Below are 15,021 nucleotides of genomic sequence, written 5' to 3'. Positions count from 1 at the left end.
ATTTGTCATTAGGGGTACACGTGGAAGTCACTGCTAAACTATGGTGTAGCAATGAAAACTTTATGATCTGTGTCCAAAGTTTTGAGTGAGATATTTAGGTGACTGATGCTTGATGTTCCTGAGAGACGGGAATGGGTGAGTAGTCACAAGCGAAGACATGTTACACAGAGGAGGTCCCTCCCCATGTAGTCCCCATGAAGCATGAGAGGAGGCATGAAGTCAGAGAAGGCCTCTCCACGTCTGGGAACCAGGTACGGCATACGATACACCATATATCCATATATGTACACCATATATCCTGTACACCAGCCCTGGTGTTGGGCTAGCGGCTAGGGTGCCAGCTTAGGATCCAAGGATCCTGGGTTCGAATCCCGGTTGATCGCTGAATTAACGCCAGGGGGGTTGACTCAGCCTGCCATCCTTCCGAGGTCGGCAAATTGAGTACCAGTACACTGGTAATTCCCTGTTTATCGTAAAAAGGCGACAAACAGGGTTGGCGGCAGGAAGGGCATCCGGCCGTAAAACATTGCTTCAAAAAGGGGACCAAAAAACAACAACCACGGTCCCCGAAAAGGCCAACCCCCGCTTTGCGGGGAAAAATGGCCTCTAAACGGTGGTTTATATATCCTGTACACCATATACCTGATATCATTGTGGGTACAAAAATGGGGACTGGCATGAAGATGTGTCCCTTGTGATTCACGAGGATCCTTGAGGAGAATCCTTAACATCTGCAGAAATCCCCATTAAAATTGGGTGTCTCGTCCAGGAATTGTTAGCAATTATAGTGCTCTGGCTAGGGTGCCAGCTTAGGATCCTAGAATCCTGGGTTTCAATCCCGGTCGATCGCTGAATTAACGCCAGGGGGGTTGACTCAGCCTGTCATCCTTCCGAGGTCGGCTAATTGAGTACCAGTTCACTGGTAATTCCCTGTTTGTCGTAAAAAGGCGACAAAAAGGTTGGCGGCAGGAAGGGCATCCGGCCGTAAAACATTGCTTCAAAAAGGGGACCAACAAAAACAAGAACAATCACGGTGCCCGAAAAAGGCCAACCCCCGCTTTGCGGGGAAAAATGGCCTCTAAAGGTGTTTTTTTCTTGTTTTTTTTCTTGGAGGTTGCAGTAATTGAGTGTCGTGTGCACCAAGTGGGGTTATCACCTGGGGTAAGAAGGTTCGATCTGAAATGCATCGATCAAACAAGTTGGATGTATTGTTGTTGCACATATGGGGACCACACAGAATAGCGAGTGGAACTTCTTGGAGAGGATTGTTCAGAAAGTAGATGGGAGGGGTTTTCCAGTCGGTCTTTTCAGAGAGACATCGTAAGTGTAAGATTTGTCAGGATTGAAAGATATGTTCCACTTGTTTGACCAGTCTGATTTTGTCCAGGTCTGCAGAGAGTGAGGAGGCTGCAGACTGCCGATCTGAGGGATGAGGTATGGAGCGGCAGAGAGTGGAGTCATCAGCAAAGAGACAGAGAGGATTTTCAAGAGAGTCAGAGAGATCATTAATGAAGACCTGAAAAAAGTCCAGAAGATCATTGATGAAGACCAGAAGACCACCTAACCAACCCATCCACTTAGTTTTGTCAAAACCCGACCACAACTTTTTCAAATATCATGCCATATAATAGGGTTTTGCCCTCTCTCTCTCAATAGTGAAGAATCGCTCACTTAAAAATTAAAAACTTCTCGCATCCGGATACAGATACAGATACAGATCTTCACCAAATTCGAACCAATTCATCCTTGGCAGACATTCAATTTGTCACCAAATTTTGTCCGATTCCATCCACAGCATTTTGAGATATCCAGCTCACAGACAAACAAAGACACAGACACAGCTGGTCACAGCATCATAAAAACAAATCTCTTCAAACCTGTTTTTTTATCATCCATAATCTCAACTTTCTTCTCTTCTTCCAGCTTGGGCCTTTTGGTTTTTTTAAAATTTGTTGTGTTCCGTCGACCTTCTCCCTCATCATCCGAATCTGAAAATTCCTCGTCGCAGGCAATGCGCTTGTCTGATGCTCTGACTGCAAGATGGAAAATGTGAAATCACAGCTTCTTTCACCGAAACAACTTCCCCACCACCAAAAACTAGTTAAGAAAACAAACCAACGTACAAAAGCTCCCAACAACTGAGCAATGCATCTTCACTCAAATGACAACAAACTTACTTGAGATGCGCTTATCAGAATCCTCTTCTTCTTCCTCACCACTGTCCTCCGGCACGGTGTCTTCAGGGATCGCTTGCATCTGTACACCCGGCGCGTGAGGCAGCATCCTCAGGTTCTCAAAAAGCCGCTGCCTGTGGATGTTTGAAACATGTGAGTACACATATTCTGAAGCATTCTGTAGAACTTTCACCAATCCTATTCAATTGTCTGTTGTGTTGCTGCTGCTTAAATTTTCTGTGAATCTGTTGGCAAAAGTAAAGCAGATGTGGAGCATGGTGGTGACGGTTATGAGGAATGCAGCACAAGACTGCTGCGATGCGGGCAGTCAGCGACGATGGCTGCAACATGGGCACCCGACGGCGGTGCGGTCAGCCACAGGGGCAGCCGGCGCCGGTGTGGGCAGCAGACGTGACGACGACCAATTCCCGAGGTGGCATGAACAACTTCAGGTTTTGTTTGTTCATACAAAGCAATGTGGAGTGATTAATCATCCGATCGAGTAATTCTTGACATTGTATTTTTTTTTTTTTTTAATACTTAACTTCTGCATTTTTCCAAAAGAAACAATTTGACAATTGTTCCCAAAATATGCATTTGTGAAGTTTTTCACCCAAAAAGATAAAATATTAAATAAATCAAAAAAAACAACTGGAGCATTTGCTAAGATGAATGTGTGCAGTTATTCACTCACTTTATCTTCTCCAAGTACTCGGGTGTGTTCTGGTTCGTCATGTTCGAGGGACTGATGTGAAGCTTGAAATCGGGTCCAAAGTACTCAAAGTAATCGTTGTACGGCAATTCTGTGTACACAACACCGAGTCAAAGTTTCCAAGACGCATTAGCACGAGGTTGGACCTTGGTGCTACAGTAACAAACAGTTACCGTGCTGTTTTGTTTTAATAGAAATAAATATTTACGATAATTCCAGACAAATCTAATTACAAAATGAAGCATCCAGGCATTTTTACACAAAATAAAAACATCACTAGGTGCATCGATTACATCCATCCAACTGCAAACTACTGCTGAGATCAACATTAATCCAGAGTATATACGAATGGGAAGTTTCCTTTTACAAGAACTGGAAAGGTGTCGTCGCTTTTGCGGAAAGACCAGTCCGAGTGAACGCAGGGCTGAGTTGAGCCTCTATGTGAAACCACTCAGCAGATGGATGAGTGAGCACAACCACCGTGCAAGTCCCAATCATGAGATCTTCTGTGATTCGATCCAATCAGGATGTACAGTGCATTCAGAAAGTATTCAGACCCCTTCACTTTTTTTCACATTTTGTTATGTTGCAGCCTTATGCTGAAATCGTTTAAATTCATTTTTCCCCTCATCAATCTACACTCAATACCCCATAATGACAAAGAGAAAACAGGATTTTAGAAAGTTTTGCAAATTTATTAAAAAGAAAAAACTGAAATATTGTAGAAGTTGCAGACAACGAGACGGTAAAAACTTATTGACTTGTTCAAGGCTCCTTTATTTCCACAGAACTGAAACCCGACCGGAACTCAGTCTTTTTATATCCCCCATGACTCCGCCCGCTCCTCTTGAAGGGGCGTGGCTCCAACACCCGAGCGCACGCCACGCCCATACCGTCAATGGACCCACTGGTCCCGGGCTAGTGAATTTATGCCTCTATGGGGTATCCCCCACATGCCCCCCCCCCCCCCCCCCAAATTCACTTGCACGGGCAATGTCAGTTTTCGGGGGGCCTTAACCACCCGGCCGAAACGACCCCTGATGACCCGAGCATGGACTATTAGCGGCTTGGTGGTAGGCGGGCCAACCGGGGGCTTACCCGACAGGGGACGGCCCCGCCGTGGGGGTTGGGCCAACCGAGGGGGCTGGTCCAGGTCCAAGTGAGCCAGCTTGAGGCGGTCCACCGAAAGGTGGTCCGGTTTGCCGCCGATGTAGACCACGAAGGACTTGTCCCCGGCCTCCAGAACGCGGAAAGGCCCGTCATAAGGTGGCTGAAGCGGCCCCCAGTGTGCGTCATGGCGAACAAAGACGTACTCCGCTGTACGTAGACATCTTGCAAACATCTTGGCATTCTCCCGGAGAACCGACCGCTGACGGGCAGCGGACCAGGGGCTTGTGGCGTCAGGAATGAACTCTCCGGGAACCCGCAGTGGCTGACCATAGACGAGCTCAGCGGATGAGGACTGGAGGTCTTCCTTAGGGGCTGTCCTGAGGCCCAACATTACCCACGGGAGTCTGTCGGCCCAACTGTCATCCCAGAGGCTGGCCCTGAGAGCAGCTTTCATAGAGCGATGGAACCTCTCACACAATCCATTAGCCTGGGGGTGATATGCAGTCGTGCGATGGAGATTTACCCCCAACCCTGGGCAACAGTACCCCAGAGCTCTGAAGTGAACTGGGGCCCCCTGTCTGAAGAAACGTCCGAGGGGGCACCAAAACAGGCAACCCCAGTGCCGATGAACGCCCGGGCCACATCGGCGGACGTCGCAGATGTAAGCGGGACGGCCTCTGGCCACCTGGTGGTCCCATCGACCATCATGAGGAGGTGGGTGAATCTCCGCGAGGGGGGAAGGGGCCCCACCAGGTCCACGTTAACATGGTCAAACCGTCGCTCGGGCACTGTGAATGGTGCCAACGGGGCCTGGGTATGGCGATGCACCTTTGAGCGTTGGCACTCGACGCAGGTGTTGGCCCAGTCGCGCACATCCTTCCTGAGCCCGTGCGAAACGAACTTCCCCGCCACCAACTTTTGCGACGCCTTCCTGCCCGGGTGAGAAAGACCGTGGACGGCATCGAACACCTGCCGTCTCCAGCTGGTGGGTACGACGGGGCGAGGCTGTCCCAAAGAAACGTCGCACAGTAGCGTGGTGCCCGTGTCCCTGAACGGCACATCAGACAATCGAAGCCCCGTGACCGCCGCCCTGCAGGCCTGGACATCCGGGTCGGAGATCTGATCGTCGGGGTCACCAATGTTGGAGTTGCGGACAACGAGAGGGTAAAAACTTCTTGACTTGTTCAAGGCTCCTTCATTTCCACAGAACTGAAACCCGACCGGCTCCGCCCGCTCCTCTTAAGGGGGCGTGGCTCCAACACCCGAGCGCGCGCCACGCCCATACCGTCAATAGACCCACTAGTCCCGTGCTAGTGAATTATGCCTCTATGGGGTATGCTATGACACTTGAAATTTAGCTCAGGTGCCTCCCATTTCTCTTGATCATCTTTGAGATGTTTCTACACCTTGATTGGAGTCCACCTGTGGTAAATTCAATTGATTGGACATGATTTGGAAAGGCACACACCTGTCTATATAAGGTCTCACAGCTGACAATGCATATCAGAGCAAAAACCAAGCCATGAGGTCGAAGGAACTGCCTGCAGAGCTCAGAGACAGGATTGTGTCGAGGCACAGACCTGGGGAAGCCTACAAAAACATTTCTGCTGCATTGAAGGTTCCCAAGAGCACAGTGGCCTCCATAATTCTTAAATGGAAGAAGTTTGGAACAACCAGGACTCTTCCTAGAGCTGGCCGCCCGACCAAACTGAGCAATCGGGGGAGAAGGGTCTTGGTAAGAGAGGTGACCAAGAACTCGATGGTCACTCTGGCTGAGCTCCAGAGATCCTGTGTGGAGATGGGAGAAACTTCCAGAAGGTCAACCATCACTGCAACACTCCACCGATCTGGGCTTCATGGCAGAGTGGCCAGACGGAAGCCAAACAGTCCAATCTTGGTTTCATAAGACCACAGAATCTTGTTTCTCACAGTCTGAGAGTCCTTTAGGTGCTTTTTTTGCAAACTCCAAGCAGGCTTTCATGTGTCTTTCACTGAGAAGAGGCTGTGGATGGAATCGGATATAACCTGTTTGTTTGCGAGCGGGTACGTTTTTCATGGAAGTCCTTCATGAACTTGATGTCTATGTTTGACGTGCGACTGAAGGTGCTACAGGAATGTGGAATTTATTGGTTTCATGCTTAAGCATTCGCCGTTTCTGCATTGTCCGTTTGCTTCTGGCCCCCCACCCGTGCATAGCACGGGTACCTCACTAGTACAAATAATAATAATAAAACCACCTGATGTGATCGTGACCCTTTAAATGAACCACCTTTAGAGGCCATTTTTCCCTGCATCGCAGGGATTGGCCTTTTTCAGGCACCGTGGTCCCTTTTTTGGAGCAATGTTTTACAGCCGGATGCCCTTCCTGCCGCCAACCCTGTTGGTCGCCTCTTGCGACACACAGGGAATTACCAGTGAGCTGGTACTCAATTTGCCGACCTCGGAAGGATGACGGGCTGAGTCAACCCCCCTGGTGCTAATTCAGCGATTGACCGGGATTCGAACCCAGGATCCTAGGATCCCAAGCTGGCACCCTAACCGCTAAGCCAAACCAGGCTCCGATAGTGACCCTTTAATTGATCTATTTAAATCGTACCCAATAATAAGGAAAAAGTTCCAAATGAGTATTTGTCAAAACTGACACGCACAAGCATGGGCACAAGCATGCGCACACTCGCACACACACTTGCATACATTCTCCACACTCAATCTCACACACTCACTTGCATACATTCTCCACACTCAATCTCTCACACTCACTCACTCTCTCACACAAACACACACTCACTCACTCACTCTCTCACACAAACACACACTCCTGGATCCTCACACAAACTGCCAGCATCTTGGAAATCAGCTAACATTACCGCTTTACACAAAAAAGGTGCAAAAACAGATCCTTGCAACTACAGACCAATCAGCCTGCTCCCAATTATCAGCAAAGTCATGGAATCCATCATTGCTTCGGATATGAAATCTTTCCTCTTCTCCAATGGCTTGATCTCTGATCATCAATTTGGTTTCAGACCAGGTCACTCTACTCTGGACATGCTGCTTCTGCTGTCTCAACAATGGATGGAGGTCCTCAATGCCAAACAGGAAATCAGAGCTGTCTCCCTTGACATATCAAGGGCCTTTGATACGGTCTGGCACCCAGCTCTGCTCACCAAACTCTCCTCCTATGGTATCCATGGAAATCTCCATGCATGGCTTGCGGACTTCCTCTCTGGTCGTAGTCAACGTGTGGCCCTGAATGGATTTCTCTCATCTCCCCTTCCTGTTCAGGCTGGAGTTCCCCAAGGAAGTGTGCTGGGCCCTGTGCTTTTTCTGGTCTTTATCAATGATCTCTCTGACTCTCTGGAAAATCCTCTCTATCTCTTTGCTGATGACTCCACTCTCTGCCGCTCCATTCCTCTTCCCTCAGATCGGCAGTCTGCAGCCTCCTCACTCTCTGAAGACCTGGACAAAATCACAGACTGGTCAAACAAGTGGAACATGTCTTTCAATCCTGCCAAATCTCACTCTCTTACTATGTCTCTCCGAAAAGATCGACTGGACAACCCTCCCATCTACTTTCTCAACAATCCTCTCCAAGAAGTTCTGTCACTCAAGCTTTTGGGTCTCACTATCTGCCATGATCTTTCTTGGGAAAACCACATTTCCAAGCTGGCCTCCAAAGCCAGTCGCCGACTGGGCATCCTCCGTCGTGCGAAGTCCTTCCACGGCACACCTGAGCTCCTCACCACTTACAAGGCTTTCATCCGCAGCTCAATGGAATACTGTTCTCCCCTATGGGCTGGTGCTCCTGCCTCACACCTGGCTCGGCTTCACGCTGTTGAATCCAAAGCTTTCAAAATCATTGGAATCTCCCGCGATGAAGCTATCTCTGAGGGCCTTTCACTCACTCACCGCAGGCAGGTAGGTGGTCTTTCTGTCTTCTACCGACTCCTCTCCGGCCTTGCTCCCCCAGCTCTCTCTGTGCTCTGTCCCCCAAATATTCCTACAGGTCGCACAAGATCTGCCAGCAACCCTCTGATGGTTAAACTGCCGAAATCTCGGCTCTCTGCTCACCTTCACTCTTTCATTCCTCTTTTCTCCCGCCTGTGGAACAAACTCCCACACTCCCTTCAATCCCTCTCCTCCCTCCAGGTCTTTAAAACAGCTGTTCACCACCATCTCTTATCTTCCCCCATCCATAACCTTGATCTTTTCTACCCCCACTAATTCACCCCAGATCCACCTTGTTTGAAATTCCAACTTATTTCCTGGAAATCCTGGCAGTGTCCATATGTTTATACCTCTCCCACCCCCCCACCCCCCTTCACATGCCTCCCCCCCTTCACATGCCTCCCCCCCAAAGCCCTCTCCCTCCCACAGATCTCTCGATGTCTCCATGTCTCTCGGTCCCTGCTCTCAAATGTTGTGTTTGTGTCCTTCCCCCTCTCTCCCCATCTTGTCTACCGCTCCCGATGTTATTTGTTTTATGTGTCTGTTTGTCTTTCTGTGTGATTAATGTTCGCTCTTTCACGAGCCTCGATCTTGTATACAAAAAAAAAAAAAAAAAAAAAAAAAAAAAAACTCACTCACTCTCTCACACAAACACACACTCACTCACTCTCTCACACAAACACACACTCACTCACTCTCTCACACAAACACACACTCTCTCACACAAACACACACTCACTCACTCACACAAACACACACTCACTCACTCTCTCACACAAACACACACTCACTCACTCTCTCACACTCGCACTCTCACTCACTAGCACACTCACTCACACTCGCACTGTCACGCACTCGCTCTCACTCACTCACTCAGTTTCTCTTGCACTGTCACTCTTATACACACACACACACACACACACACACACACACACACACACACACACACACACACACACACACACACACACACACACACACACACACACACACACACACACACACACACACACACACACACACACGCTTATCGAGGGATTTCCATAAATTTGATCATGCGATTGGTTTCTGATCGAAGGAAAGTATCAAAATTGAACATTTGATTATCGTTAATATTTGCTCCGTAACTAACACCCTGAAAGCATCACCAGAATGTTTTTATATTTTGGTTTGGTTAATCTATTAACTGATGTGTCGTTGAATGATAAACCTGCACTATTTATACCAAACACAAAAGGAAGCATTTCTTCTTTGCAATTTTAAAACGCGTTTGCATCCCAACTCGACCAATCGGGAATGGGAATGCAGTTTTAACTTCCAAAGTGCAATGATTTGCAAATAAACATGGTCATGAACGGTAGCATTGTGGGTTGGGCTCGTCGGAAAATGTGGTTTATGATAAATCAACCACTTGAAATGATCGAGTATCCTTATCGACGATCCTTATCTTAGCGAGCACAGTTGGATGAAGTTTTGACTTGTCTGACGAGCATGAGATTACCTTTCTGGTTAGATGGTAACAGAGTTGGCCTGAAGGTATCTGCATGTTGTGTTGCTTCTGTCTGGACATCCTGACACCACTTGGTTTCAGGTATCACATAGTCAATTTACAGACTATCACATACAATCAGAGCCAAGTAGAGCAGTTTGAAAAATTTGAAGAGACACTGACTTGATTGGCCGTATTTCCTTAACCGTATAACAATGATGATTACGATGATGACAAAGATCCATTGTTTAAAAAGGAACAACTTCGCTGCTCTGCTGATATCTCACCTGTGACAAATCTATATTATAATAGCCGTAGATGATTCTGTCTGTCTGTCTGTCTATCTGTTGGGTGTCTGTCCGGGGTGTGGCTTACTCGGTTTGCAGAGTAGCTCCACCCATAGCTCCACCCATTCTGGGAGTGGCTATAAACAAATATCCACCATTTTATTAACTCGCATAGCTTTGAGTCCTGTTTTGTAGGCCCGTGGTGTCTTGCTCTCCCCCAGTTTTATTTCAAATCAAATTCGATAAATCATTTCATTTTTCACAGTCGCTAACATAGTTTTAGACTCGGTTGAAAAAAAACGGGAAGAAAATCCGATGAAAGTTGCCGTTTATAGAACGAAATGAATTCTCAAAGGCCTGTAACTTCAAGGCCATTGAGTCTCTCTCACGCCTTTACCTCCAATCTAACTCACCATATGATTTCATTTTTATCGATGGTTTCAGATTCGGTGTCAGCAATAATTGAGAACAATCCACACACGCGGGAAAATGCAGAGATATATTTTTTAAAATCGCGTCATGGTGTATCATACACCGCCCAACATGACACCGCCGGCAATGTGTCGATATATATTAAAAATTCGCTTTTGCTTTTCCGTTATGATATATTACTATTTCGTTTGATGATAGTCGTCACAAAAACGTCAACAATGATGCCGACATATATTTCTTCGTTTTTATTTCATTCAACATATTAGCCGGAAGTAAAATATGTTTCAGGAAATTACCGAGAGATATTTCTTCGTTTTTTTTATTAGTTATGTGCGCATACACTTTAAATAGGTTTATTTGAAATCTTTAATTTTCCACAAACATTCCACACACGCGGGAAAATGCAGAGATATATTTTTTAAAATCGCGTCATGGTGTATCATACACCGCCCAACATGACACCGACGGCAATGTGTCGATATCTATTTTAAATTCGATATATCATTTCATTTTTCACAGTCGCTAACATAGTTTTAGACTCGGTTGAAAAAAAACGAGAAGAAAATCTGATGAAAGTTGCCGTTTATAGAACGAAATGAATTCTCAAATGCCTGTAACTTCAAGGCCATTGAGTCTCTCTCACGCCTTTATCTCCAATCTAACTCACCATATGATTTCATTTTTATCGATGGTTTTAGAGTCGGTGTCAGCAATAATTGAGAACATTCCACACACGCGGGAAAATGCAGATATATTTTTTAAAATCGCGTCATGGTGTATCATACACCGCCTAACATGACACCGACGGCAACGTGTCGATACATATTAAAAATTCGATATATCATTTCATTTTTCACAGTCGCTAACATAGTTTTCGACTCGGTTGAAAAAAAACGGGAAGGAAATCCAATGAAAGTTGCCGTTTATAGAACGAAATGAATTCTCAAATGCCTGTAACTTCAAGGCCATTGAGTCTCTCTCACGCCTTTATCTCCAATCTAACTCACCATATGATTTCATTTTTATCGATGGTTTTAGAGTCGGTGTCAGCAATAATTGAGAACATTCCACACACGCGGGAAAATGCAGATATATTTTTAAAAATCGCGTCATGGTGTATCATACACCGCCCAACATGACACCGACGGCAACGTGTCGATATATATTAAAAATTCGCTTTTGCTTTTCCGTTAAGATATATTACTTTTTCGTTTGATGACAGTCGTCACAAAAACGTCAACAATGATGCCGACATATATTTCTTCGTTTTTATTTAATTCAACATTATTAGCCGGAAGTAAAATATGTTTCAGGAAATTACCGAGAGATATTTCTTCGTTTTTTAAAATTAGTTATGTGCGAATACACTTTAAATAGGTTTATTTGAAATCTTTAATTTTCCACAATATAATTTACTTGCCATTTATCATTTGATGATTACGAGACAAATTCCTCTTGAGGATCGTGACAATTCATGCGCTGCGTGGAAACTTCTATTTCCAAAATGAATGAGACGATCGATGAAGAACGCAGACTTGAACAGGATGCAGCAAGAAAACGAATGAGACGGGCGAACGAGTCCATCGACGAACGTCAATGCAAACTTGCGGGGTCACCCGTGGGAATCCCACGGGCATGGATGTGTGTGACATTTCGACATATTGAGTTAGATGCTGCACATTCATTTTTACAAAATGGTTACTGGCAAGTCATCAGATCCAGAAATGGTGTAAAAACCACCGTTTAGAGGCCATTTTTCCCCGCAAAGCGGGGGTTGGCCTTTTCGGGGACCGTGGTAGTTGTTGTTTTTTTGTCCCCTTTTTGAAGCAATGTTTTACGGCCGGATGCCCTTCCTGACGCCAACCCTTTTTGCCGCCTTCAACGACAAACAGGGAATTACCAGTGAACTGGTACTCAATTAGCCGACCTCGGAAGGATGACAGGCTGAGTCAACCCCCCTGGCATTAATTCGGCGATCGACCGAGATTCGAACCCAGGATCCTAAGCCGGCACCCTAGCCGCTAGCCCAACACCAGAAATGGTGTCATGAACACAATTTATTTACGCACAAGCACAAAAGCAAGACGGGCCGATTTCCGATTCCGACGGGCCGACGGGCGAGACGGGCCGATTTCCGATTCCGACGGGCCGATTTGGAGCAAGAAAAAGAACGAGACGGGAGAAAAAGGAGAGAAACGAGACGGGGAAAGCCGATTGGAGAGGCGAGTGAGGCGCGATTGGAGAGGAGTGTGAGGCGCGATTGGAGAGGAGTGTGAGGCACGATTGGAGAGGAGTGTGAGGCGTGATTGGAGAGGAGTGTGAGGCACGATTGGAGAGGAGTGATTGGAGGGGAGTGTGAGGCACGATTGGAGAGGAGTGTGAGGCACGATTGGAGAGGAGTGTGAGGCGCGATTGGAGAGGAGTGTGAGGCGCGATTGGAGAGGAGTGTGAGGCGCGATTGGAGAGGCGTGTGAAGGATTGCAGAGGAGAGGAGTGTGAGGGATTGGAGAGGTGAGGGATTGGAAAGGAGAGGGATGTGAGGGTTTGGAGAGGAGAGGAGTGCTAGGTGGAGAGAGGAGAGTGTCAGGTGGAGACAGGAGAGTGTCAGGTGGAGACAGGAGAGTGTCAGGTGGAGAGGAGTGAGGGGTCACATATTATGTGAAATAACTAAATTCACACCATTTCTGGATCTGATGACTTGCCAGTAACCATTTTGTAAAAATGAATGTGCAGCATATAACTCAATATGTCGAAATGTCACACACATCCATGCCCGTGGGATTCCCACGGGTGACCCCGCTAGTCTATATAATAATAGCGTAAGGACTCGACTTTGTTATCCCTTTTACGCCGCACCCAGTGATCCGATGCCCACGGCACTAATGGATTTACGATCTACGAACCGCGCTCTTTGTTTATCACGTACAGCCATACTCGAAAAATCTGAATTACCCGACGTTGGGGCCCAAAAGCATCCGATTGACTGCCGATACGACGCCATCTTATTGGCGTCTGCTGGGTGAAGGCGACAGCAAGCCGTCCACTGAGTGGAGAATCCTGAGCATGCATTTGTGCCGGTGTCGTCGATCGCGGTGTACGCTAACTTCATCAGGTGGGTTTACCATAATTTCTTCCATATACTGTGATTACAACGAAGTGACACCGATCAGCAGCCCATCGGTATCATATAAAGCAATAAATACCAAGGCTTCAGCTTCTGAAAGCTGCGTTCATTGTATTATATTCCTACTGCTCTGCCTTGACATTGACGCTTACCAATGCGCCAGTATGGGGCTAATTCCAGTCGATTTACTAATCCGTTCATTTTTTAAAAGTCTATGGTTCTACTGCTGTTCCTTTCCATTGACACATACCACTGCGCCAGTGTGGCCAGAGTGGTGCTACGCCGATTCCTATTACGAATCCATTCATTTTTCAAAAGTATATCGTAGCGTTGTCATTTAAGTAGATTGCAATAAATACGTTGTTCATATACGCACTCTTCATTCTCATCTTTCTTCCTAAGGCCACATAAAAATAACAAGCGTTACGCCTAGGTCCCCCGTCGGGGAAATGATGTGAGTTGACAAAGTGGAACACGCAGAAAACATGCTATGATATGATATTTCGCTCACAAGGGTCAGACATACATGGAGGTGGCCATCTTGGATTTTGACGTGGCGACCCAATTTTCAATAGCGTTCTTCCTTATGCCTAGATACACCCACACACCAGAAGGTACTTCGCTTATTTTTCAAGATATTTCGCTCACAAGGTTCAGACATATATATATATATGGTGGCGGCCATCTTGGATTTTGACGTGGCGACCCAATTTACAATAGCGGTCTTCCTTATGCCGAGATACACCCACACACCTAATTAGACGTTGGTACTTCGCTTATCTTTCAGGATATTCATCTCACAAGATTCAGACATACATGGCGGCGGCCATCTTGGATTTTGACGTGGCGACCCAATTTTAAACAGCGTTCTTCCGTGTGCCTAGATACACCCACACACCAGATTAGAAGTTGGTACTTCGCTTATTTTTCAAGATATTTCGCTCACAAGGTTCAGACATATATATGGTGGCGGCCATCTTGGATTTTGACGTGGCGACCCAATTTTCAATATCGTTCTTCCTTATGGCGAGATACACCCACACACCAAATTAGAAGTTGGTACTTCGCTTATTTTTCAAGATATTCATCTCACAAGGTTCGGACATACATCACGGGGGCCATCTTGGATTTGGACGTGGCGACCCAATAGATACACCCACACACCAGATTAGACGTTGGTACTTCGCTTATTACACACCAGATTAGAAGTTGTTACTTCGCTTATTTTTCCAAGATATTTCGCTCACAAGGTTCAGACATATATATGGTGGCGGCCATCTTGGATTTTGACGTGGCGACCCAATTTTCAATAGCGTTCTTCCTTATGCCGAGATACACCCACACACCAAATTAGAGGTTGGTACTTCGCTTATTTTTCACGATATTCATCTCACAAGTTTCAGACATACATGGCGGCGGCCATCTTGGCTTTTGACGTGGCGACCCGATTTTAAACAGCGTTCTTCCTTGTGCCTAGATACACCCACACACCAGATTAGAAGTTGGTACTTCGCTTATTTTTCAAGATATGCAGGTTACAAGGTTCAGACATACATGGCATCAGACATACATGGCGGTGGCCATCTTGGATTTTGACGTGGGTTGCACCCACACACCAAATTTGAATGCGGTCCTTCGCTTACGCACGCATGCACGGACGGACTGACGGACACACGGATGGAGGGGAAAGCCATAGTCCCCCTTTCGCTACGCTGTGCGACGGGGGACAAAAAGTTGTTGAGCAT

At 46.6% G+C, this 15,021-nt stretch overlaps 1 protein-coding gene across 2 annotated transcripts in view; it reads right to left on the bottom strand.

Annotated features, from left to right (window-relative positions):
- The window catches only part of LOC137436909 (putative histone deacetylase 1-B), an 87,168-nt gene that overhangs the window by 8,239 nt on the left and 63,908 nt on the right, over positions 1 to 15,021 (bottom strand). Inside the window, exons 10-12 of one of the 2 annotated variants that reach the window (XR_013621572.1) lie at positions 2,869 to 2,977; positions 2,178 to 2,620; positions 1,878 to 2,033 (exon numbers count right to left, since the gene is read on the bottom strand). Coding sequence is in view for 1 of the 2 variants with exons in the window: in XM_068131127.2 (XP_067987228.1) it covers positions 1,878 to 2,033; positions 2,178 to 2,308; positions 2,869 to 2,977 (396 nt within the window). In the remaining variant the exon portion in view is untranslated. The remainder of the gene's footprint in view (positions 1 to 1,877; positions 2,034 to 2,177; positions 2,621 to 2,868; positions 2,978 to 15,021) is intronic. The other variant, XM_068131127.2, reaches the window with a different exon arrangement.

Source organism: Myxine glutinosa, unplaced genomic scaffold (genome assembly GCF_964187855.1).
Source record: "Myxine glutinosa unplaced genomic scaffold, kmMyxGlut1.1 SCAFFOLD_669, whole genome shotgun sequence".
In the NCBI taxonomy this organism is placed as follows: domain Eukaryota; kingdom Metazoa; phylum Chordata; class Myxini; order Myxiniformes; family Myxinidae; genus Myxine; species Myxine glutinosa.
This window is presented reverse-complemented; position numbering and strand designations above follow the sequence as displayed.